The 23,865-nt window shown below is 39.4% G+C and overlaps 1 protein-coding gene across 3 annotated transcripts; it reads left to right on the top strand.

Annotated features, from left to right (window-relative positions):
* The first annotated feature begins 982 nt into the window (after positions 1 to 982).
* Positions 983 to 20,194, top strand: kdr (kinase insert domain receptor (a type III receptor tyrosine kinase)). 3 transcript variants are annotated; one of them, XM_063465972.1, is made up of 30 exons: positions 983 to 1,286; positions 2,192 to 2,282; positions 5,650 to 5,852; positions 6,016 to 6,137; positions 6,322 to 6,490; positions 6,722 to 6,861; positions 7,738 to 7,921; positions 9,255 to 9,372; positions 9,487 to 9,650; positions 9,733 to 9,907; positions 10,937 to 11,057; positions 11,185 to 11,296; positions 11,454 to 11,798; positions 11,903 to 12,049; positions 12,136 to 12,267; positions 13,872 to 13,978; positions 14,388 to 14,523; positions 15,404 to 15,508; positions 15,602 to 15,715; positions 15,907 to 15,995; positions 16,229 to 16,391; positions 16,473 to 16,564; positions 16,674 to 16,796; positions 17,345 to 17,456; positions 17,544 to 17,643; positions 17,732 to 17,837; positions 18,206 to 18,348; positions 18,450 to 18,534; positions 19,212 to 19,297; positions 19,405 to 20,194. In XM_063465972.1, the coding sequence occupies exons 1-30, from the start codon at positions 1,220 to 1,222 to the stop codon at positions 19,619 to 19,621; spliced, it is 4,068 nt and encodes a 1,355-aa protein (XP_063322042.1). In that variant the 5' UTR covers positions 983 to 1,219; the 3' UTR covers positions 19,622 to 20,194. The 3 variants fall into 3 exon arrangements, with proteins under 3 accessions (XP_063322042.1, XP_063322041.1, XP_063322039.1); XM_063465971.1 differs by having other exon boundaries at positions 2,189 to 2,282; positions 6,325 to 6,490; XM_063465969.1 differs by having other exon boundaries at positions 2,189 to 2,282.
* Positions 20,195 to 23,865: the final 3,671 nt, after the last annotated feature.

Raw genomic sequence — 23,865 nt, 5'->3', positions numbered from 1 at the left:
AAGGTTTCCTTAACAAAGTGGCTGTTAAGCAAAAGTAGCCAGTTAGATTTTTGATTGAGAATCACTCAAAGCAACTCCAGCAGGATACATGTGTGGAGCACTGTGATTGTATGGAAGTGCGTAGGGTCTGTTCGCTGGGAGATGTACGCCTCTTTACGGCGCTGGCACGGCTGGCAGCCTTAACCCAATTTCCCTCGGGATGAATAAAGTATGATCAACATGAACTTTCACCCGAAGTGTGACGTTGTAACTGTGTGTTCTAGAAGAAGCGTAAAAAAATAAAGTTATTCTCATTCAACCATAGTAACCTGTTTTTTTAAAGTTGGTTGTAGCAATTGTGAATCTACAAGGAAACAAGGATTTAGTTATTATTAGGCCTCATGACTTTGGTTCTGTGACCTACGGCCTGTTACTGTTTTTTTTCATTCTCATCGGTTTCTATTTTGACAGCACTTGGCATTTATTTAAAACTCTTGCGAAAAGGATCCAAAAGCACATTTCCTTCAGCAGATGGCAATCAAGGCAAAAATGGATCTTGGTGTTGGTTTCATATTGGTGAGACCTGAATGCTAATGTTGCTTTAGGTCACATGGAGGAGAGAATAAGCAACTCTTGGGCTTCTTTCTACTTTTATGCAGGAGTGAAAACAGGTCCTTAACCCTAACTTATGAACACACGTTTTCTTAATGCTTTTGGTAATGGGATTTTCCTTTTAATAAATGTATAATTTTTATGATTATTACTCTAGGAGTCAAAGTTATGGTGTAAACATTTTTACGACTCCTCAGCAGGGGGTTATGTATCCTGGCTGTCACTAGTTCTTAAGTCTCCCAAGTTTCTCTCAAAGTTCAGTAAGTCCTCCCATCAACTGGGCAAGAAGCCCAGAAGTTTATTGCAGGCTGCATTCGCCTTGGTAATTTTACAGAGAGTCAGAGAGAGAGAGAGACTCCTCCCCTGCAGGCAGGCTGCTCAGCCGAGGCGCGTCTCTCCATCCTCAGCCGCAACAGCTCCATGGGGACACGCACAGTCACACTTTAGCCACTGCTGATCACCATCCACTGCAGGCTGTTTTTATGACTTTCAAACTTTCTCTGGGGTGGAATATGAAACAGCTTTTTTTTTTTTATGGATTGGTAATGAGGCAGTAGGATTATCATTATTTCTACAGTAACGTTATTAATTGGACTTTGATGAGGACTTTGTCCTTGTCTTTTGTCGGATGATGGCGCAGACACTGTCCGTCATTCCACTACTGGGCATTATTCTGGAAATCACTTGTTTTGCTGGTAAGATAATAATATTATCCCCATTTAATCGTCTACCTTAATAACGGATTAAGCTGAGAAACATGAATTATATTAGATTATGATCTCTGTCTGATCTTTTCTTCTTCTTCTTTTTTTTTTAAAAAATCTGTCAACTCAAAGTCACCCTCCAGTTCTATAAAGGTTTTTGCCGCTTTTCTAAGACATTTCAAACACTTTGTCCTCAGTTGTTCTATAGTTTTTGTCTTTGCTGAATGTTTTCTATCACTTTAGAACTGCAGTCCAGTTTGAGGAAACATTTAAGCAAAAACGTTTGAGCTGTGGCCTGATTACTTGTTTTTATGTTGTAAAATGTAAATGACAAAAGTACCTAGTTTCTGCTGATGTGCTATGTTGTTCAACAGTTTAAACTTTTTTTTTCTTCTGAGATCATTAAGGTCCACTTCATCAGCTCAGCTCAACACTTAGGTTTTTTTTTTGTTTTTTTTTTCCCCATACAATGCATTATGTCCTTTAGGGCCTCACAGGGAGGTGGTGGGCAGGCTGTATCCTCAGAAACAGGAACCCCACCTAAGGCACACTGTGCTAGACTATTGAGCCTGACCCGGCCCATCTTCTCCTGCTTCCTGTTTTCACACAGCTCCGCCATTTGCTGCAGCAATGGAAAAAGGGCCCTATGTAGCCAGAGACTCAGATACAAAGCACATCTTATAATGGAGACTGTTTTTTCCTGTGCTCTACTTTCAGTTTTTACCTTGTGCCTTTTGATTTAATCTTAATCTTATGTTCATTTGTTTAAAACAGTAGGGCCATGATCTCTGAAACCTTCATTTAATCATTGTTTGTAGAGACTGATGTCATCATCCTGAATGTGTTAAAAGTAAGTAATTGCTGTGACTGATTTGTACTGTTAATCTCTCCAGCAGCTGAACTGCGGTTTATATCTGATCCACCGACAGTAAATATCTATGGCATCCATAGGATGAACAAATCTGACAACCTTGAACTAACATGCAGGTAAGGCTATGCATACACCTTACAGATGCTAGTGTTGGGGAAACTGGTTTTACAAACTTTTTACTTCACACCAAAAGATTTGCCAAACAGCAAAACTACCCTAGAACTTATTCATGCCCCCATCACATGCAACAAATGTGTGCGTGTCATTGTCTCTGTTCAAAAGGTGCCTGCGCAGTATGTGTTCTCAAGAACTCCTTATATAAACAACATGAACATCTGACTGGAGTAATTGTTTTTTACAGGAAGACCAAGTCAATAAATGAATAACATTTAAGTAAAAACATGGCCATTTGATAACATTTTGTAAAAGTTAGATGTTTTTGGTGTTGGTAGTTTTTGGCAGCTGTTCACTGGCAGGCTTGAAAACGAAGACCTGGTTTTAGGCTTATTATTACAATTAAGGTAAGGTAAGGATTAGACATATACAGATGTGGCCAGGAGTTTACATTCATCCTGGAGATGAAGGTCATGCTACGTTTTGGCTATTAATGATTACACAGCATTTGTTTTTAACCTCCTAGGACCTGGCGTCCACATATGTGAACATCACATTTTGGGTTATTTAGACTAAAATACTCGATTTTGCTCTACATGGGCCTGATATCCACTTACGAGGACATTATGCTGCTACTGTTCTATCAAAATTTTAAACGAATATCCTCATATGTGGCTCTTATTTTTCTTAAAAACAAAAATAAGGTTAAAAAAAAATCTGGTAATTCTTTGTTTTTACATTCATCGAGTCCCAATATGCCCAAATATCAAAGAGAAATTAAAAATGCATGCCGTGGAAGAGTTCGGGTCTTAGGAGGTTAATGATTAAAACAAAACAAGGATAAGGTGCACAATTTTTCCAATTTATTTAGTCTTTTCTTTAATCCACACAGTCAAAGTAAGAACATGGCTGCTCAAATATGTACATTGAGTTAAATCCTTTAATAAGAGGTGCTGAAGGTTCTACAATGTCTTTTAACTTTACATGTCCAAGGCCTATTAACTTGTAATCATGACTGACTACAACTGGTAGTTTCGCTAGGCTCGCATAAAAGAGATTTATTTGACAACACTCATTGGACTGACCAATAAGATGGAGAAGTGTAGATTTACACAAGTTTGGAAGGTATCTTGGAGTCATTTCTAAAAATCTGCAGTTTCAAAGATCATCAGTTCCTACAACTGTACATAAACACAAGTTATTAGGATGTGTCACCACTTTGAGAGGAAATTGGTTAGGATTTTCAAGAACAACCCAGGGAAACCACTAAGGCTCAAACCTGCCATAAAATGGGAACTGCTGGAACAACAGTGTCATTGTCTCCAATGAAGTGAGCTGTACATCAGCCTGGTGGTCAGGTGCTGATCAAGAAAGAAGCCCCTGCTCTTAAATCAATACCTTCAAGCTTGACTGAAATTTGCAGCTGCCCACATGAACAAGCAAGAAGCCTTTTGGAGAAAACTTTTATGGTCAGACAAGAGAAAGATTGAGTAATTTGGCCACAATGACAAGAAGTATTGTTGGAACAGTAAATATGAGACTTTCAAATCTAAGGGCGCTGTACCATCTGTCAAGCAAGTTGGTGGTAGCATCATGTTCTGAGGGTGTTTTGCTGCCAGTGGTACTCGTACATTGTACAAAGTGGATGGAATATTGATGAAACACTATCTCTAAATTGTTCAGCATCACTAATAGTGGACAATGATTCTTGGAACGGGTAAAGTAGGCTAACATTAATCTTCTAGAATGGCCCTCCCAAAGCCCCGACCTCAGCCCTATTAAAGATTTATGAACTATTCTTAAAAGCCAGATCTGTGCAAGGAAACCAACCTGGTTAAATAAAATTTACCAATTCTGCCAGGAAGAGTGGTCAAATATTAACCCAGAATTATGCCAGAAGCTTGTTGATGGATACCAAAAACATTTGGTGCAACGTGCTAAGAGACATTTCCCCAAATATTAGTGGAAATGTATGAATATATATGAGCCTCTATGTATAACTTAGACCCTGTGTGGATTAGAAAAATCCCAAGTAAATTCAAACTTTTGTACCCAATCTTGTTTTTAAAGTCATTAAAGGTATACAGTTTCAAGAATTCATTAAAACCCCCCAAATACCATGGCATTCTTGCCTATTTTGAGTGTATATAAACCTTTGACCATAGCCTATGCTATATAGTGTGATCTTCCCAGAACTGTAACTACACTTTTCACCAATAGAAACCTTAGCAACTGTCTATATATAGCAAAATGTGGACTAAACACAGTATTGATAGCACAAGGATAGTACCGTCATCAAACAAAGTGTAATAGGTTATTATTGTATAGATGACTAATTTTGCTAATGCAGTAACTAGCGTTCTTCCAGTGTAAACATTCAGCTTTTTCTATTGTCATAGCTCTTAAAGTAAGTGTATAGTTTCAGAGTTGTTTATGAAGTCATCTCTCCTTCCTGTGTTTCAGTAAAAGTAAGTATGACTCAAAATGTATTAGCTTCATGCCTACATGAACAGCTCCATTTCACTCTTAATTGTAGAGCAAACTTTCTCCGCAATCCTCAATATAGCCCTTTAAGTTCCACTTTACTTTTAATCATAGACTGTGGATATAAAACGGACGCAGTTGTAGATTCTTAAATATGAAGCTAATGTGAACGTGCCTTAAACTTGCATTCTCTCTGATGGTCAGCAGGGGGCAGCTACATTAGTTGCAAAAACAACCATGCAGCTATATTTAGGAAAATTACAATTTGCTCACTTGATCTATCCCTTTAGTAAAAAATTTCCTGATGAATTTGTGGTCAATTCTTAGTCTAAAGTCTTATTAAATACAGTTAATTGTAAATCATAGTAGTCTTTAGTGACCAGGAGGACAATGAACAGGCATGAGTTGGAGCCCTACACTTCTGGTTAAAAAAAAAGAAAAGAAAGAAAAAGACAATTAACAGTAAAAATGTTCAGCATAAAGTTTCAAGAACAGAACCACCAACCAGTGAGTGACTAAAAAGTGGGAAAAGTCCATCTTTTACATGTAATTCATGCTGGGAAGCCACAGCAGTCAAAATCATGAAGAAAATAAAATGGAACTTTTCATAGGCAGGTATTACAACACTGGAACAATAATAGTAATTAGTAAATACTATAATTTAATATACTGTACTTTCTTTTGCTTAAAATTTAATGTAGTGTTAGTAGTTGACTGCTTGAGTCAAAATGTAAATAAAAATGTTGCTAAATGACAATCTACCTTAAAATGCAGATAAACTACTAGATTTGAGAAATGTTGTTTACTGCTCCCCATCACTGGCTAAATTCACAGACTCGGTCATGTAACATGTGCAGTATAATTCTCTTGTTTCTTCTCCTGCAGAGGTCGGCAGAATTTGAGGTGGACCGCACCTGCTATAAGCACTCGTTACTCTATCAGTGACTGCAGCGGATCAGGACTGTTCTGCAAAAGGCTCACGATCACCAATTCAACTGTCAATGAGACTGGACAGTATCAGTGTTTCTACATAGGCCTGAAAGCAGAAGATGGTAAAACCTCAGCAGAAGTATATGTGTTTGTTCAAGGTATAACTCTTTTTTAATATATTCTTGTTTTTTGTTGATGTTTTTTAACATTTATTGCACTGTGTTTTTTTACGCATCCATTTATATAAAGGAAAATATGGGATTTATCAACTTCACACCACTGAAATACATCTACTATTGTGATTTGTTTGTTAATTTTTAGATTATAAGGTGCCATTTGTGCCATCTGAAAAGGAATATGAGGTGGTGTTTATCCGTGAAGGGGAGCGAGTGGTAATACCATGCCGGGGCTCGGTGGAGAATCTCAATGTCACACTAAACATCGTAAGAAGCTGTTTCTGGTCTTTGCTTCTTGTCAGTAGAGCAGTTTTACGAGATGTAGGTTGGTAAACAGTTGTGTTTACCAGATGTGGTGTTTTATTTACACGCCGTGCTCATGTGTAAAGCAATTGGTGTGAAATTCTTTAAACCTTTCTGTTGGGAATCATGAAATTTGTGTGTTTGTCAGAAGTATCCAGTAAAGGAGTTTCATCCGGATGGGAAGGATTCTGTGTGGGATGCCAGGACGGGCTTCACTGTTCCCACTCATTTGATCAGCTACGCTGGTGTTGTGTCCTGCCAAACTCGTATTGGAAACGAGACATTTAAGTCCCCGCTCTACATTGTGGCTGTTGTTGGTAAGATGGAAAAAGATACAAAGAGAAATTATCAGTTGTCAGTGCTATGGCTGTAAAAACACCTATATGTGACTTTTTCGAGCTGAATAACACCGAAACTTACTGGGAATTCTAATTTTGACTTTGTAAGGTGAAAGACTCTCTGTACCAAGAGTGTTGGTGCAGAGAGAGTCTGTAGTCTCAGGAGAACAATAGTGTGTCGATTTACTATCTTCCCTCCTTTTTCCGCAGGATACAAGATTTATGACCTCACCCTGACCCCCAACAATGTAAGGCTGTCTGTGGGGGAGCAGCTCATGCTCAGATGCACTGCATTCACAGAGCTGAACGTGGGCATCGAATTCAACTGGACGCACTCTGGTGGGGCTCTGGTCAGTACCCCACACTCTTCTGTTCTCATTATCGTTGTATACCTGTAATGAACTTATGTAACAGAAAAGTTATTTTGCTCATTTCCAGAAAGTACTAGCTGTGGATTATTTACAAATACAAATTACAGAAAAATAATTATGAGCACCGGTGAAGCCCCTCAGTTTATCCATTGTCTGAAAAAAGAGACACTTTTTAAACTTTCATCGTTTTGGATCCCCCTGAGAAACAAAAAACTTAAACTTATTTTGGGCCTAAGATGCCAGTATCAAAATTATTAGAGGATATCTGCTCTCAGAGGCATCGTAAAACATCTAAAGAGTACAAAAATGGTCTGAAATTGACTGTTTATAGCAGTCTTAAGCCTGAACTTTTGGCTTACAAGAATTGTTTTTGTACATACACTGATCTCATTATTTGGAGCTTATTTGGAACATTATTTGGAACTATTTGGAACATAAAATTTGAGCATCCTCCATTGTAACAGTATAAACATGACTGAAAATAAGGAAAAGGGTAACAGTCCACCTTTAGGTTGGCCTCTTTGACTTACTGATGAGAAGAGACTGAGATACTAGAAGTGCTGTATCTCTCTTCCTGCTGTCCTTGCACAAATTCATTACTTCCTGCTTTCAGGAATCCATCAGCCTTCATCTTGTACCACCAAAGTGCAAAGGTGACCAGATGTGTTTTTGATGTTCTGACTGCTTACATTACTAAGAACAATAAGCTGTCTGGACTGAGGCAACACTTGATCTTTAATTTCTATAAAACTAGAAAAAGAAAATCTCCCACATTCTGTTATCACAGCCATTATGAGTGTCATGTGTGTCTGTTTAAAAACTGTGTGTTTATACATCATGTCTTCCCTCTGTCAGACTTCGGTCAATGGTTCGAGGCCGCCCCACACAAGTCCCCACAAGAAGAAGCTGTGGAACTCTCTGGAGCTGTCAAACACGCTGATCGTGGAGAATGTGACGGTAGCTCACGGAGGAGAATTCATCTGCTCTGCTTCGAGTGGGCAGATGGAGAAAAGCGCTTCAGCATTTCTTACAGTTTATGGTGGGTGCTCTGAAAACAAAACACCTGTTATGTTGGCTGAAAACTTTCAAAAAGTTCCAAGCCAAGCAATAATTCAGCATTCACAAAAAATATGCATGTAGTTGTTAAGCTCGAAGACAGCTGAAGATTGCACTGTGTTAAATATTCAGAGTAGGTTTTAACTGAAACAAATTATTTAGTTTATGTTATTTGATTACTGGCATTTTATGCATTAGAAAAAAATCCTACAGTATGCTGTATGCTGACATAACACTTCAGCAATATCACAGATGCTTCTGGATTGTTGCTGCAGAGCCTTCTGGTTGAGCCAAGTTCAGCCTTTACTAGTTTGTGATGTTTCCAGTTAGGATGCTTTCTGTTCCTACTTGGTAAAACTTAACATTAAGTTATTCATGGGAATTTAACATCATTGGTTTCCTGAGGAACTACAGTTGTTACTGAGATGGTGTTGACTGTAGTACTTTGGATTGGGAACCTAAACTGTTAACTAAGGCGGATGCCACATCTTTAATCTTTGTCTCTGTTAGAGTGGCTTTGCCTGATTTACAGTTCAAAGTATTCCTTATAGACAAGTTGTTTTAGCTCCTCTATCTTTAAACCAACTTTTTGTTTGATTGACTGCCCTTTGCAAACAGAAGGTTTGAGCAGCAGGTGGGTGGGGCTTTGTGCTTAGAGAGATGTGTCTGAGATGTCTCTCCTCACTGACATCAAACACATTCTAATAATTAAAACCCTAATTCAACCCTCTTTGAAACCCCTGAATTTCTGCTAATATTTTTTAACATTAATAATATTTTTCATCTTTATAAACTTGTTTGTGTTCTTTTCTCAGTGTTTTTTTAAAATCTTTTTTGCACAAATTTAATCTCTCACAAAATGCTGTTTATTTGTGCATTTATCTTGATAACAGTCATACGGGACAATTAATTTTAAGTATCACACCGATGCAGTTGAATTGTAATATTATTATTAGTAATAATAATACTTGTTCTTGTTCTTATTCCTATTATTGCAATCAGTTATGCTTTTAAGCCATCTAATAAATTTTAATACCACTTTCAAGGATTTGGAAATGGTCTAAATTGAAAATCTCTAACTTCACTTTCCTAAAATTACATTTGTTCAGCATCAGGAGAAGATTACACGTGAAGTTAGAAATAGATTTTCCTAGAAACAATTGCAAAATCATAGAATCAAATGAATTATTTCGGATGGTTTGTATGGTCTCAGATAGTTTTGGGGTTTTTGCTTCATTTGAAGCCAAAATAATAATTGTAAGAAAGTCATTAAAAAATTGATCTTTTCTCTATTTTTGTGATTTTTGTATTTCCAGAAAAACCTTTTATTGATATGGAAGAGCCCTGGACAAAGGTGTGGGAGGTAAATGTGGGAGAACCATCTACATACATCCCCGTGAAGTACTCAGCTTACCCTGAACCCATCATTAAATGGTGTGTTCACAGCAGTATTTGCTTTATGCATAGCAGTTTCCATGCATTAAAGCTACAGTTTCAGAACTGGATGGATTTTGTAACTTTACTCTTACTCTTACTTTGTGTTCCCAGGTTTAAAAATGACCTCCCATTGAATGACTACAGAATAAAACAGAAGAGTGATGCCCTTGTCATACGCGAAGTTAAAGAAACAGACGCTGGCATTTACACAGTTATCCTGACCAATAAAATTACAAAAGAGGAACAGAGGCGCTCTTTCCAGCTGCTGGTCAATGGTGTGCTTTTTTCCTCTTCTTTCCCTTTTACATTCATTTTTGGCTGCCTGTTGTGGATATGACTCTACTTCTTCCTTTGCAGTTCCTCCTTGTATCATAGAGAAAGAGATGGCAGTGGACACTGATGTGTACCTGTACGGCAGCAGCACGACTCTGAGCTGCACCGCTCGTGGATTTCCCGTACCTACACACATCCAGTGGGAGTGGATGTCCAAAGAGGACTGCCCAGAGGCTTTCATGCAAGTCAACTCTTCAGTGTGAGTGTAAAAGAGAAACAAAGAGGCTGTTTTCACACATAAATGTTAAAGTTGGGACTTTGAACACGGTTGAACTTTTCACATGTGGCACAGTTAGACAAGTTCAGGGCAGAAAGATACATTCGGTTCGGGGCTTTCTTTTGTGTATGCATGGAGTAGTCACATGACTTTGAGTCACTCATTGTCAACAGGTTGTTGATTTAGAAGAGGAATAGCTGCTTTCGTGATGTTGACCAAAACAAGAGGGGAGACAATGAGAGCACACTCTGACCTGATGCAAATCAGCGGATGTGATTCCGTCTCTTCACAATGTCCATTTTTAGAACCATGTCAGTTATTCAGACTTAGAATGTGCTCACTAATTTTGGACGACTTGTACTGACCTAATGTTTGTGCTCACTCGATCAGCTGCTTAAGATAACAGCCCCGCCGATGCAATATTCAGCCGGTTACACAACAGCCTCACGAAAGACTCCTGTTGTGATTTCACAGTGTTGATAGAAAGGAGGATGGTGTGTGTGTGTGTGTGTGTGTGAGGGACCAGACAACACCAGCAGCAGATTCCTTATCATCTGTCTACACATCTGAGCACTTCCTCTGTCCTGCACTACGTTTCCTGTTGTTCCTGTCATGTTCTTTTTCAAAGAAGAGGTTCTTCCTGCTAAAGCTAAACCTCTTCTTATTACTTACTTACTTTCTTTCCCTGTTTACTAAATTTTATGGTGTTTCTCGTTGTATTTGGGTGTATTAGCAGTGAAAAATGAGAATAAAAATTAAACTAGTAGGATTGGTAAATAGAAAAAAAGTGGAAAAACAAGTACTTAGCCGTAATTCTGAAAGACCTGCCAGCTTCTTTTCATCATCTTTTTGTGTACCATTTGTCAGTGCTAATTCGGTGTATCAGAGTGAAAGAGGAAACCGCTGTGCAGCTGTTTACACAGCTGGTGTTTTTGCAGTTAATAGAAATAAAAAAAGATCAGAGCTGGATATTTGTGTTTTATGATTCTTCTGTTCACTTTTGTCCATCAGGTCAAGACTTGTTAGGTCTGAATCACAGCTGAAGGAGTGCACAAATTGGAGAGATGTCAGCAACAGAACTGGTCACAACTACGTACAACCAATTAGAACTGACACTGATCAAGCTCAAAAGGTAACAAAAAGTCTGTGATTACACCATATTTTCCCTTTTGCTCCAAGAATTTTACGATATCTGAACGATACGGTATTTGGAGTTTAGCTAAATAATAGTTACTAACAGATGAAATGTATTTCTCTAGAAAATTACGAGCTCTTTAAAGATTCAGAAAGCTGAGGCTCACGCCCTCTACAGATGCACGGCTGCGAACAAAGTAGGCAAGGATTCACGTGTCATCTTTTTCCATGTAACACGTAAGTTCCATCCTTTTTTTTTCTCTTAAAAAGCATCTTGTTGTAATCGTTTTGTGTCTGATGGTGTGGCTTCTGTCATCATTATAAACAGCCTTTTCAGTATTCTTCTTCTTCTTATATCCTTACTCATTCTTTACCCATGTGTTTCCATCCCTAGGTGGCCTTGAGGTGACTATGTCTCCCTCTAACAGGCCTTTGGAGGAGGATCATGTCATTCTGCGGTGTAAGGCAGACTCACTGATCTACGGCAACCTCACCTGGTTTCGTGTGACCAACGTTTCCAAGTCAGAGCAGGGAACATTGGCGCAGCCTTGTCGCTCACTGACTCTGCAGCCTACTCCACTGTCGCATGCTGTCCTGACCCCCCAGCCTGGCACCAATGTGACTCTGGAGCTGTCACTTCGCAATGCGTCCCATCAGGATGAGGGCCTGTACGCCTGTCAGGTGGTAAACATCATCACTGGGGAGAAAACCTGCCTGCTACACAGTGTTTCTCTCAGAGGTGAGATGTACTCACAGCATTTTCTTTTTGTAAGGAATAGGTCAGGGTTTGTTAAGTGAATCATACATTTGTTTCCATATAATCTTTATAATTCTGATTTTTAGACCTTGAGACTCCAAGGATCCTTAATAACTTCACAGACCAAAAGGTTAGAGTAAGTTCGACAGTCACTCTCCACTGTATGGCCGCTGGGACGCCAAACCCGACTGTTGCCTGGACCAAAAACAACCACACTGTTGTGGAGAGCTCAGGTGAGACATGCGCAGCGTTTCACTGAAAACTGATTTACTTCATGAGTTACAAGAGCTGCAAAACAAAACATTTGGTTGCCTTTCAGGTGTTACTCTGAATCAGCAGAACCGTAGTCTGACAATTCAGCGTGTGACGAAGGAGGACAGTGGTCTGTACACCTGCACTGTATGTAACAGCCTTGGGTGTGACACAGCACAGGCCTCTTTGAGTACTGAAGGTCAGTCACTAACTAAGATGATGCCAAATAGCAAGTACTACATTTCATTAAATGTTTTTTATTGTAACTCATGTCTGCTTCTTGCAGATGCTTTTTAAAGTGTTTTTTTTTCTCTCATTGGGGTTGTGTTTTGTCTTGTTTTTTGTTCATCTGCAGATTTTTTTTTAATATCTTTGTGGTTATTTCTTGCAGTTTCTCTGCATGTTGCATGTCATTGTCATTGACTCAGGGCCCTTTGACCTTCTGGGCCCTTGGGCCTGTCCTGGGTGTCTTGTGTTGTTTGTAATACATTCTCAGCTTAAAATCAGGAATATCTTATTGTCTGTGTGAAAGGTTTTGGCCTAAACCCTTTGGAAATTCCACCAATAGTAAAAAGACTGTATGGTTATATCTGGCTTCAAGGTTTCACAAATTCACATCGCACATAGAGTTTTTCTTTTTATATGTCAAAGATCTAAATAAAAATAGCCTTGCTTCCTCATGACAGGAAGCTACCCCAGTTAACGCACATCCTCCTGGGAGTATCTAAAACAATTAAGAGACGGCAGGACAAAGGGAAAGGCCAGCCCTGCCTGAGCTCCAGCCTCTGCTCTCTTGTCCACAGTCTTTTTGTACCAAACACAGGGACACAGCGAAAAACAAACAAATGAACTGACTAGACGCAGAGCCTACGTGACCGTGTCCCCGCCAGCAGAATGTGCACCCAGTTACAGTAGCTCACAATTCTGCTCAGGCGCCAGCTCTGTTAAAAGAGGGGGTAGAGGGACAGACCTTCTGACAACAAAAGCCCTGTGTATGAGGGTGGGGGGAGGCAAGCAATTGCACGTCACTTTAATAACATTTTTTGAGTTTTGCATATTACAAAAAAGTAATACTCACACATTTGACCAGCTTTTAACTAAAAAAAGGAATACCGAACCAGTAAAAATGGAGAGTTTCTATTACAAATATAACATAATGATGTAAATGGCCAACAAATAATATAACCAGAGAGTAAGTGAAACTAGCACAGGTGTCTGTGGGGGTGTGCTGTTAATGAACAAATTTGTGATCAGAAATCTGACTGTCCATCATGTCTGTCATATTCACAAAGGGATGAGAAAAAATCCCTGCAAACAACCCTTCAGTGTAGCCTTCCCATTTTGTGACCCCATCTGCCCCCCAAATAATTCAAGCTCAATAGCAGTGGAACGAAAGGGCCCATTACAGCACACAGCGACACACTACAATGGCTCTGATAGACCTTTTCCAGGTTGTCTTTGGCAGTAGTTATTCATTCTGACTCCTGACCATTTGTTATGACTTGATAAAATATCAGTTTGCTTACAGTCCAGATTCCAACAGTCTCCTTTCTCCAACCCAAACACAGACATACACATGTGAACAGGCCAAAAACAATGATAAACCTGTCTGAACTTTAGGAAATGCTGCCAAGGCACCTCACTGAAATTATAACCAACATTCCACTGCGACTGTTTTTTCCTCAAACACGGGCCTCAAATTTGTCATGCATGTAGTAAAATCAGTTCTGTGATACCATTACACATTTTATGTCATGTACCTTTAAATTCTTATTTTAAAAATATTCTTTGTGTATATCTAAGGTGCAGAAGAGAAGACTAATGTGGAGCTGATTGTTCCTATTGGGTCAGTGGTCATCGCTATGTTTTTCTGGTTACTGATCGTCTTCGTCATCCGCGGGAGAAAGAGAGTAAGAACTTCCTCATCCTCTTTTTCCTGTACTTTTCCTTCCTCAGATTTCCCCTCCAGTTACGCACACAGATGATGTCAATTAAAAAAAATTACAAACACGGTAAAACTGACGAGTACAATGACACGCACTGTAGGCATTTGTGGCTGATTGGAAGTGACTGCTCTGGCCCTCAGTAGCTGCTCTCTTTTGTATCCAGGAACAACAGGGAGTCGCTCTGCTCCCCTAAGTCACGTAGGCCCACCACACTGAGTAGGCCCCTTTTATTGAAGGGGCACCGGAGTCACTGGAAAACTGTTGTACACTTTGATTGTGGTGAAAGGGAATAACTGAGAGAAATGGCAGCTCATTAATTTACATGTTACATCTCTGCTTGTCTTTAAAATTTGCCACTGCGTCACTGTTTCAGCCAAATGGAGTGGATCTGAAGACCGGCTACCTCTCCATGATCCTTGACTCAGAGGATATGCCAATGGATGAGCAGTGTGAGAGGCTCACCTACGATGCTAGCAAATGGGAATTCCCCCGGGACAGGCTGAAACTTGGTGAGACATGATTATCATTCAAACACTCTTTGAGAAGACTTGTTAAAACAAACATCTGCACTGCTACCAACCAGTGCCTACATTATGAAAGAGTTTAAAAAGTTTATAAAACATTACATGAAATTACAGCCCACATTTGTTTTAAACCATGCTAACAACAGGACCAAAGAATCAGCGATGTCTGTCTATCAGTGTTTTGATCACTGGCCAGCCAGAGGCAAAAATAGGCAATCATGAGATTCTAAATCTTGTTTTTAAGCCCATAGACCAAAATGTGGATACTTCCCCAGTGACAATACTCACAGATGACATTCCCTCATAAAATTCTAGGTAAACACTGATGTTAACAAGCCAGTCAATCAAGACTTGCACCATATACATCAAATACAAAAGAAAGTTCAAGATCAGTGCTGTGATTTGAAACACTTGTTTTTGATACTTCCTGCCACAATGGCTGATAAGATGCTTGAGAAAAAAAAACCCCCACAAACAAACAAAAAACAAAACAAAACCTGATGACTTTTTGTCTGTTGCCATTTTGTTGTTTTGAAACTGTGCCAATATTTGGATAGGAGAATGATATTAAATGGCTAATGCTAGCACTACCTACTTCTGAGTTCTGAGCTGCTATTTGAACTGGGCTGATAAGTCTAGCTGATGAAAGTGAAGTGGTAATAAGTTCCAAAGAAAAACTGCGTCACACCTGAAGGTTCTGGTAGCCATCGTGTTAAGTTTGAAGCGAGGAGCAGTCAATAGAGCTGCTGAGTGGGCAGTAACGCTGTAGTTGCAATATTTCAATTAAAAACTAGTTGTTTTAAAATCATAAGTACTAAAAGTATTTTTTTAGGGATTTTGTCATGACAAACATTTTACTTTAAAGGTGACCCACTGGGACGAGGGGCATTTGGCCAGGTGGTAGAAGCAGCTGCATTCGGCATTGAGAAAGCGACCACATGCACCACAGTTGCAGTCAAGATGCTTAAGGGTTTGTATTTTGTCCTCCTTTTATTACACACAGTGAGCAAACACAATAAAAACCTTCAAACAACTAGAGAACTAATGTTATCTCTATGTGCAGAGGGAGCCACAGCAAGTGAGTACCGCGCCTTGATGTCAGAGCTGAAAATTCTCATCCACATTGGACATCATCTTAATGTGGTCAACCTGCTGGGAGCCTGCACGAAACCTGGGGGTCAGTCAAACCAAGTGCATTATTTACTTTAGCTGACTAAGCATGTCCTGTATATGCAACATTTCTTCACATGAATTTGAATCTTATAATCTTTATAAATCAACATCAGTGTGCCATCTGTTGCCCTTTAATGTGTTAATGTTCATTCTTCCTCTGATAATTAAACTTCTTTCTCTTTCTTCTGCTTGCAGGACCGCTGATGGTTATTGTTGAATACTGTAAACATGGAAATCTATCCAGCTACCTTAAGAGCAAGCGCGGAGAGTACAGCCCCTACAAGGTAAATTATGTGTAACCCACATGCACCCAGTAAACCACAGTCAGTCCTCTGATGTGGTTTACAATCCAGATGGTTGCACACAATCAAATAGACTGACCGATCATTAAGTAGTAGTGCAGTTCTGTACTGTCCACAGATTGTATCTAACATGAACCATATTGCAGGCAATACAAACAATTCCTGCATCAAATGTTGGAATTTTTTCATTAGTTTAACTATTCTGTGCTGAACAGAGGAAGCGAGTAAATAGCCAGAGGTGGGTGTCTGCAGAGGAGGATGTGACTGAAGGGGATCTGGGTCTGGGGAAGATTGCGCAGCTGGACATCTGCACAGGAACAGCGGTCTGTTCTACCACTTCAGACAGGGCTTCAGGCAGCAACATGGACATTCAGAAAGGTTCTGAAGACAACTTAGAATAACATTACTGTGGTGCCACTCAGGCTTCGTATTTATTCCTGTGAAATCTCGTTATTACAGAGAGTTCAGATGATGACCATCTAACCATGGAAGACCTGATAAGCTACAGCTTCCAGGTGGCCAAAGGAATGGAGTTTCTGTCTTCTCGCAAGGTGAAATCACAAGTGTCTGAATTTTTTGGTGTGCAAATCTGCATTGAAATTGGAAATATTACTTAATTCTTCCATGCTTTGAATGTAAATGTCTCTGTTTGGTTGATAGTGCATTCACAGAGATCTGGCGGCCAGAAACATCCTTCTTTCAGAAAACAATGTGGTGAAGATTTGTGACTTTGGTCTCGCTAGAGATGTCTACAAAGACCCGGACTATGTCCGCAAAGGAGACGTGAGTCCTCTTAACCGATACTCCACCAGTGTGTCCCTTCATTAGAAGCACTAATCTAATAGTGCTTGGGCTGCCCTCATGCTGTAAATCAGTTCTGACCCATTGAAGCTGAGACTCAAGGTATCCTGTCACACCATTCACCAACACATTACCTGAAGTTCATTTTAGTCAATGTTAGTGCCAAATAGGATCCTGTCTTGGCTTCTTCAAAAAGCTCATCCTGTTGCTTTCTCCTCCCTAGTTAAATGATCCTTGTGCACCCAGGTGTTCATATGATTGAAAAGACAGTGAAAGTCACCAAAGCTATCTGCCATTCTTCCATAGTCAGCTTCTGATGCTCTTGTGCCCATTGTAGGTAGACCTGGGTCAGCATGGGCGTTCTGACCTGTCTGATATCTTTGTATCATATTCACCTCCTATCCACTATATCCATGCACATTAACAGATACCACTGTAATAGGATAGTAAACGTTATTCACTTTACTACATACTCATTTACACAAATAAAGCATAAGAAGGAATAATTTACTGTTTTATTGTTACCACAGGCACGTCTCCCTCTAAAGTGGATGGCTCCTGAGACCATATTTGACCGCGTATACACCACGCAAAGTGATGTTTGGTCCTTTGGCGTCCTTCTCTGGGAGATCTTTTCCTTGGGTAAGGATTAAGTTTAGAAGTAATCACATAACACTGCTTAATCACCACTTTATATCTGCAATGAAACTTCTGTAATGTCTTCTTCAGGGGCTTCTCCTTATCCGGGTGTTTGCATTGACGAATCATTCTGCAGGAGGCTTAAGGAAGGTACCAGGATGAGACCACCCGAATATGCCACCACTGAGATGTAAGTAGACAGTGACGGTTGAACGATTTACAGAAGTGTAACTTGAATCATTTGCTCTTATTGCGATCCTCATTATCCATATTCACAGATACCAGACCATGTTGGACTGCTGGCTGAATCGTCCCACAGACAGGCCAACATTTACCGAACTGGTTGAACACCTGGGAAACCTGCTACAGGCTAGTGCCCAGCAGGTCAGTTCAGGTCTAAACAAAAAGGCAGCAGTGTTAATAAGTAATAGGATATTTAAAATTAATTTGTGCCTCAGCAACACTTTAAAATATTGTCAGCTACAAAGAAGCTTCCTTAGTTTCATCTCTTTCTCTGTGCTATTGTTACATCTGTGCAGCATACCCTGAATGCCTTTTATGGGAGCTTTAGCAAGTTTTTTAGGTGAAACAAAATCAAAAAGCAAATGACAGCAAATATGAAAATATCACATATATTTGGATTTATAATGTGGCTTATGTATTAGATTTTTAAAGTTTATATCTCTAATTGTTTATGTATAATTATTTAATTCAGTGTGTATTTGAGCCATTAACGTACTCTGTATCTCCAGGATGGGAAGGACTATATACCTTTGACAGTAGGTGAAGCAGAAGAATGCCAAGCAGCCCCTGACCCCAGGAGACCGTATAGCAGGCCCCAAAGTGGCGAAATCCTTGAAGCCCGGCTTAACTATGACAGCCCATCATCCCTTGGGTCAGCGTCTTGCTCTTACCTTCTTCTGTCCACTGCTTCTCTCATTTTGTTAATGCTAGAGCACTCAGTTGTGATTTTATTGACACATCCTCTCTGTACAGGCTGTCCCAACAGAATGAGAGGTGCAGTCGTCCCCTCAGTGTGAAGACATTTGAAGACATCCCTGTGGCGCACAGCAGTGTCATGGTTAGTGTAAAACTACACATTTGACACCCACCTCATTCATAAAACAAGAGCACAGTTTATCTACTTAGTACAAAAAGTCTTCAAAAAGTCTACAAAGAGCAATCAGCACCTTTAGAAGGAATAAGATTTTATGTGTCCTGAGTTGTAGCTCTCCTTTGAAATGTTGAATTGTTGAAAGCTCAGAAGCATTTCCAGTTTTACTGGACTTTATAGATTTTACAAGTCCAACTTTTGTGTTGTCTTGTGTTTAAAGGTTTTCTTAGAGTTTAGTTGAAACAACAGGATCACTGATATGGGAAATAAAGATTATTTGTTAGCCAGAGAGGACACTGAATGGATGTAGCATTTTAGCAAAACCACTGACTGACATTTTGGAGAATACCAGAATGCAAAAAATCTTTTGAACTAGGACAATAACTTTCAGACGAACAAAAAAAATCTAATTTGTATTAAGCAAAACTTTTTGTGTAATAGAGAAACCCCCCCACAAATATCTATTAACGCATTTTCTTAATTGCTTAATATTTTTACAAATACAGCTAATTGATAATTAAATAATCATTCAATTCCCATTTCATACAAAAACAAAGTGGGCACTAACAAATGTGATTGAAAGTTAATACCTTCCTGCCATGCAGCAACCACTTAAGTTAATTTAAGTGCTGTCCTCTTGGCAGGAGGGTCACACAGACAGTGGCATGGACTTCTCACCAGAGGAGATGAAGGGTCTGAATCAACATCTACCAACCACACCCAACTTAAGGTGGGGACTAAGCCTTTGCATGCTTTCTTTGAGCAGTTTATTTCATATTGTTTTTTTACGCTGTGAATCTGTTTTAAATGTGTCCTCGTCTTGCTTTGACTCTTTAGCCAACTGTTGCGGTGCAAGAGTAAAGAGTCTCTGGGTTCGGAGTCATCCAATCAGACGAGTGGATATCAGTCAGGGTACCACTCTGACGATGCAGACACCCCAATATATGCCAACGAGGAAATCATCATGAAGCACAAAATGCTGAAGAAGCCTCCTCTGCCCAAGACGCCGGACAAATTCAACACGGAGATCCGCTACAGCACGCCACCAGTCTGACCCCATTTTTTCCCCTGCAGTCTTTTCACTGTACAGTATTCATTTACTCTCTGCAGGTATTTCACACAAGGAACGATACAAGTAATAGAACTTCACGTGTTCACTGTGGAGCTGAGATATTTTCACAAGCGATAATGTAATTATTCAGCAGAGAAAAATGAAGGTTGTATGATAAGTTTGTAAGTGCAGCTCTCTTTGGACAGCCGGAGAAATGCTATCGTGTTTACTCAGCGAGTAAAAAAAAAAAAAAATGTCTAAGGTGCCCAAATGTGAAGGAATGCCTACTTCCTGAGGCACAATCCACCCACTTCCTTTACTACAGGAAATGGCATCTGGAATTTTTAGATAATTGAACCAGCAAATATTTTCTTTCACTCTTTTATCCTTTTTTATTGGTGGCACATTGAATGGCTGATAAGGAGGCAGTTCTCTGATATCGATATTTTTAGATTATTATTTGTACAGTTTCTTTATTCATATTACTTGCATTATTTTATTGAAAAAACATTAGTAAAATGGCATTAAATGTAAGTAGTTTCATAAAATAAAAATAATCATAGATGAAAGCTCTTCTCATGTGTTGTTATTTGTTTCCTTTAAATCACTTATCACTTATTGTTAATCCCAGTATGATAATTCGTGAGTGTGTTTGTCTGTTTCTTTGTGTCATACATGTCATTTCCTTTCTGCTTGAAAGCAAACAATGTTTTCCCAGCCTTGGTCATTTATTGTTCATGTGTGTGGGTGTCCTATCGGAACAATGCCCTTCTGCCTTGGTTATTTTCTTTGGTGTATTCAGGTCTCAGTGCCCATAATAACAACCAAGGTCACTGTGGCCACAAACACATTTAAAGTGCATATTATTAAAGCAGGTTTGCAGGCTAATGGGAATGGTTGTATTCCACACTTTATTCTGAATGTTATCATCTTCCTGGGTTGTTATATGTATTTTTAAATAGCTAATGTTTTTAAGCCTTGTTGCTGCAGTCACTGAGGTGGGGTTTAAAAGCTGAGTGGGTGATGAATGAATGGGATGCATGACAACAAAACGTATTTTGTCTACAATCAAGGACAACAAGCCCAGCTAATTATAGCATAGACTGGAGGAAACGATACAGTCTCCCTGGAGTTGTTTCCAAACTTCAACGCGGTTATATTGTAGTTAAATTTAGAAAGTCCTCCCAAGTGCTGCCAGAGGAGGCCAGAGGATAGTCCAATGCAGATTTACTGAAAACGACAAATTAGAATTTTTAAACCTAATTTGTGTAATGCATATTCTAACTGAGCTCTGATCAAAGGAACCAATAAAGCAAACCTTATTCATATTAAAGAAAAGTATTGACTGTATAGAAATTAAGCATAAGTTGCATTAACCTCATTCTATTAGCGATAAGTGAGCAACAGCGCCCCCTGTTGCGGAAATGACATAGCTACATGCCCCCCCCCCCCTCAAAAAAAAAAAAAAAAAGTAATAATAAAAAAAATACAGTAGATTAGATACACCACCAATTAATTATATGAAAAAGAACTTTGCTGGAACATTTAAAAGACTGAACAAGATTTATATCTGCAACAAATAAATGACAACTGTCCACTGCAGGAACTTGGAGTTCCTCAGGAATGGATAAGCAGGCCAAAGACAGAGCTCTGCACGGGCAGGAAATACCTTGGCATCCACAAACAGACTGCTTGTGAACATCATCTCGTGTTACACCCCCAACAAACCAGACTGCCAGATCACCAAATGTACCCAGACATAAAAGAAAACACATGCAGACAGACATCCTTCCCCAGCATTAATGCCTGAATGATGCTTCTGATGTAATAAAGTTACAGGAAGAGTGCAGATGTGAAATGGCTTAAGATGGTATTCTGAAATACAGACACAGAGTCTGAAAGGTGTAGCCAATGTGGAAGTGCTGTAAACCTGCATTCTTTTATGGCCAACAGAAAGATGTGGGAAGAATGATCTCTCAAATGATCTCTGACTTCTATAAACATTCTTCTAGGAAGTTTATCATTTAAACACTAGTTTCAAGACTTCTTTGCAATACGATATTCATTTGATCAAAACAAAAAAGAAAAACTTTATAAAAAATTTTTAAGTAGCTTGTCTGATGGCTCTCCACTCCTCAGTGGTTCTTTGCGCTTCTCTCGTCTGTCCTCAGTATGTTTGTGTGAGTGTGTGTATCTAACCACACCCTTTTCTTGCAGGGGCGGGATAGCTTTTGTTTTTCTGCCGTTTGTTTCTACACACCTGAGGTTAATAAGCTCACCTGTTTGTCATCAGGTGATTGTCTCACCACTATTTTGATTGAGGAACGCCTTCTGTTGTTGACTGAGCTTTAAGCTATGTTAGTAAAACTGGCTCCTCATGTGGTAAGTATGATCTGGTTTTGCACCTTGCCTGCAACTTACCAGTTTTCTCCCCTGCATAGAACACCTGGTTTTGCCCTTGTGAGAGAGAATATTCTGGTAAAGTATCTGTGGAGGAGATTTCTGACTTGGACCTGAAGTCAGGTGGAGCTTGGACCTTTGCTGTTGGAATCACCTCTCAACATTGTAAATTAAGTCGCTGAAACTGATCTCTCAGAGTCCTGTGTTTGGGTCCAGCCTGCACATTAGTTATCACAGAGTGTGCTTGCCATTGGACTGACAAGTTTCTAGGCATGTATGCAGTGTCTGCACATCGTGGACACACAGGCATCTTGTTTTAATGACACAAAATAATTTTTTTAATGATGATTTTAGGTGGTTTAAAAATGATCTGCTTTAGGTTTCAAAATATAAACCTTTTCCAATGGTAGACAGCTTGGAAACTATAAAAGTCCAGATTCTATTTCATTTTAAAAAGGACGAAAAGCATTCGTAGAATTAAATTTGATATACAGTACATGAAATCTGAGCTCTTGTGCTAGTAGCAGAATTCTTCTGATATGTCTGTTGGGGTACATCTATTATATTGTTGTGCTATAAATATAGCAAACGAAAGTTATCACCACTTAAACTATAAAACAAGAATTCTCATTCAGGGACTTTGATCTATCATTTACACCACTGAGGGGCAGTAATGTTCTAACATCCAGTCTAAGATCACAAAGAGCCAAAGGGCTCTTGATAGGTGACTGTGCACCTCAATTTTGGAACCCCAAGGTCCTGATGGTATGCAACATCAAGTATGAGCATGAAAACAAAAGAGGGTAGCAGCACCATTCTGGATCATACAGGCGATCTACCTTGCTCTTTCACTCATCTAATCATATTTGAAAAGATTAGCTGAAACATTTGTGCACACACACCAAGTCTGGAGTTGACAGAATGCCTTGTTAAACTGTCAGACCTGGGTTAGTGCGTCACTCACAGATAACAAACTGTGAGGTCTTATGACCAGGATGTCATTAGTCTGTCAGTGTCTAAATGCCTGCATAGATCAAAAAAAAGAGTGAGTCAGAAAACTTTTAACAAAGAGGCTTAGGTGCACGCACTGCCTCACTTGCAACCCCCACCATCCTATCTATCTCTGTCTATATATGTACATACACACTTATTTACTGTTTCACTGATGCTTGTTTGACTGACACCTTTATCTGAAATGCCTGTCATTTGCCCTAAGCTTTCAGAGGCTGGCTGTCAAGATTGCTTTCCATGATACACAAGCATTTAGCAGCAAATTAACTCCTGTGGCATTTATTGGAAGAGGTAACCTCGAAGCAAAATGTTCTTTGAAATTTTCTAAGAAAAACCATGGGAAATGGATGCCAAAGGAATATGATTGAATTACAACATGATTAACAAATTAAATCAACCACAGCAAAGAAAATATCATGTACCGAGTGTGCAGGGAGACCAGGGGATTTAAGCTATAATGTCGACTGTGCCTAGAAGGAGAGCTGAGGTCTGACAGGAGTGGGAGGTGATATGGAGTACTGTTGGAGCCTCTGGGCTTGGATTGGAAGCAATGTTTCTCTGTCTGTCAGTCTGACCTGCCAGCCTGTGGGATATGCTGCTCAGTCACAAGGAAGATCTCCCTCCAACATGCAATATGTGTGACTGACTGAGGCCTGCCAACTAAGCTGCTGATGGAGTGCTGACTTAAGTCATACCTGTGGTTTGCGAACTTTTCAATGTAATCAAATGCATTTCCGTTGTAGGGATAATTATCATTATTAAATGATGCGAAAACAGCTTTGCTTTTATTCATTTATTGTTGATTTGTTTATTTATTTAACTGATGTGCCACCCAT

Source organism: Pelmatolapia mariae, linkage group LG23 (assembly GCF_036321145.2).
Source record: "Pelmatolapia mariae isolate MD_Pm_ZW linkage group LG23, Pm_UMD_F_2, whole genome shotgun sequence".
In the NCBI taxonomy this organism is placed as follows: Eukaryota; Metazoa; Chordata; class Actinopteri; order Cichliformes; family Cichlidae; genus Pelmatolapia; species Pelmatolapia mariae.
This window is presented reverse-complemented; position numbering and strand designations above follow the sequence as displayed.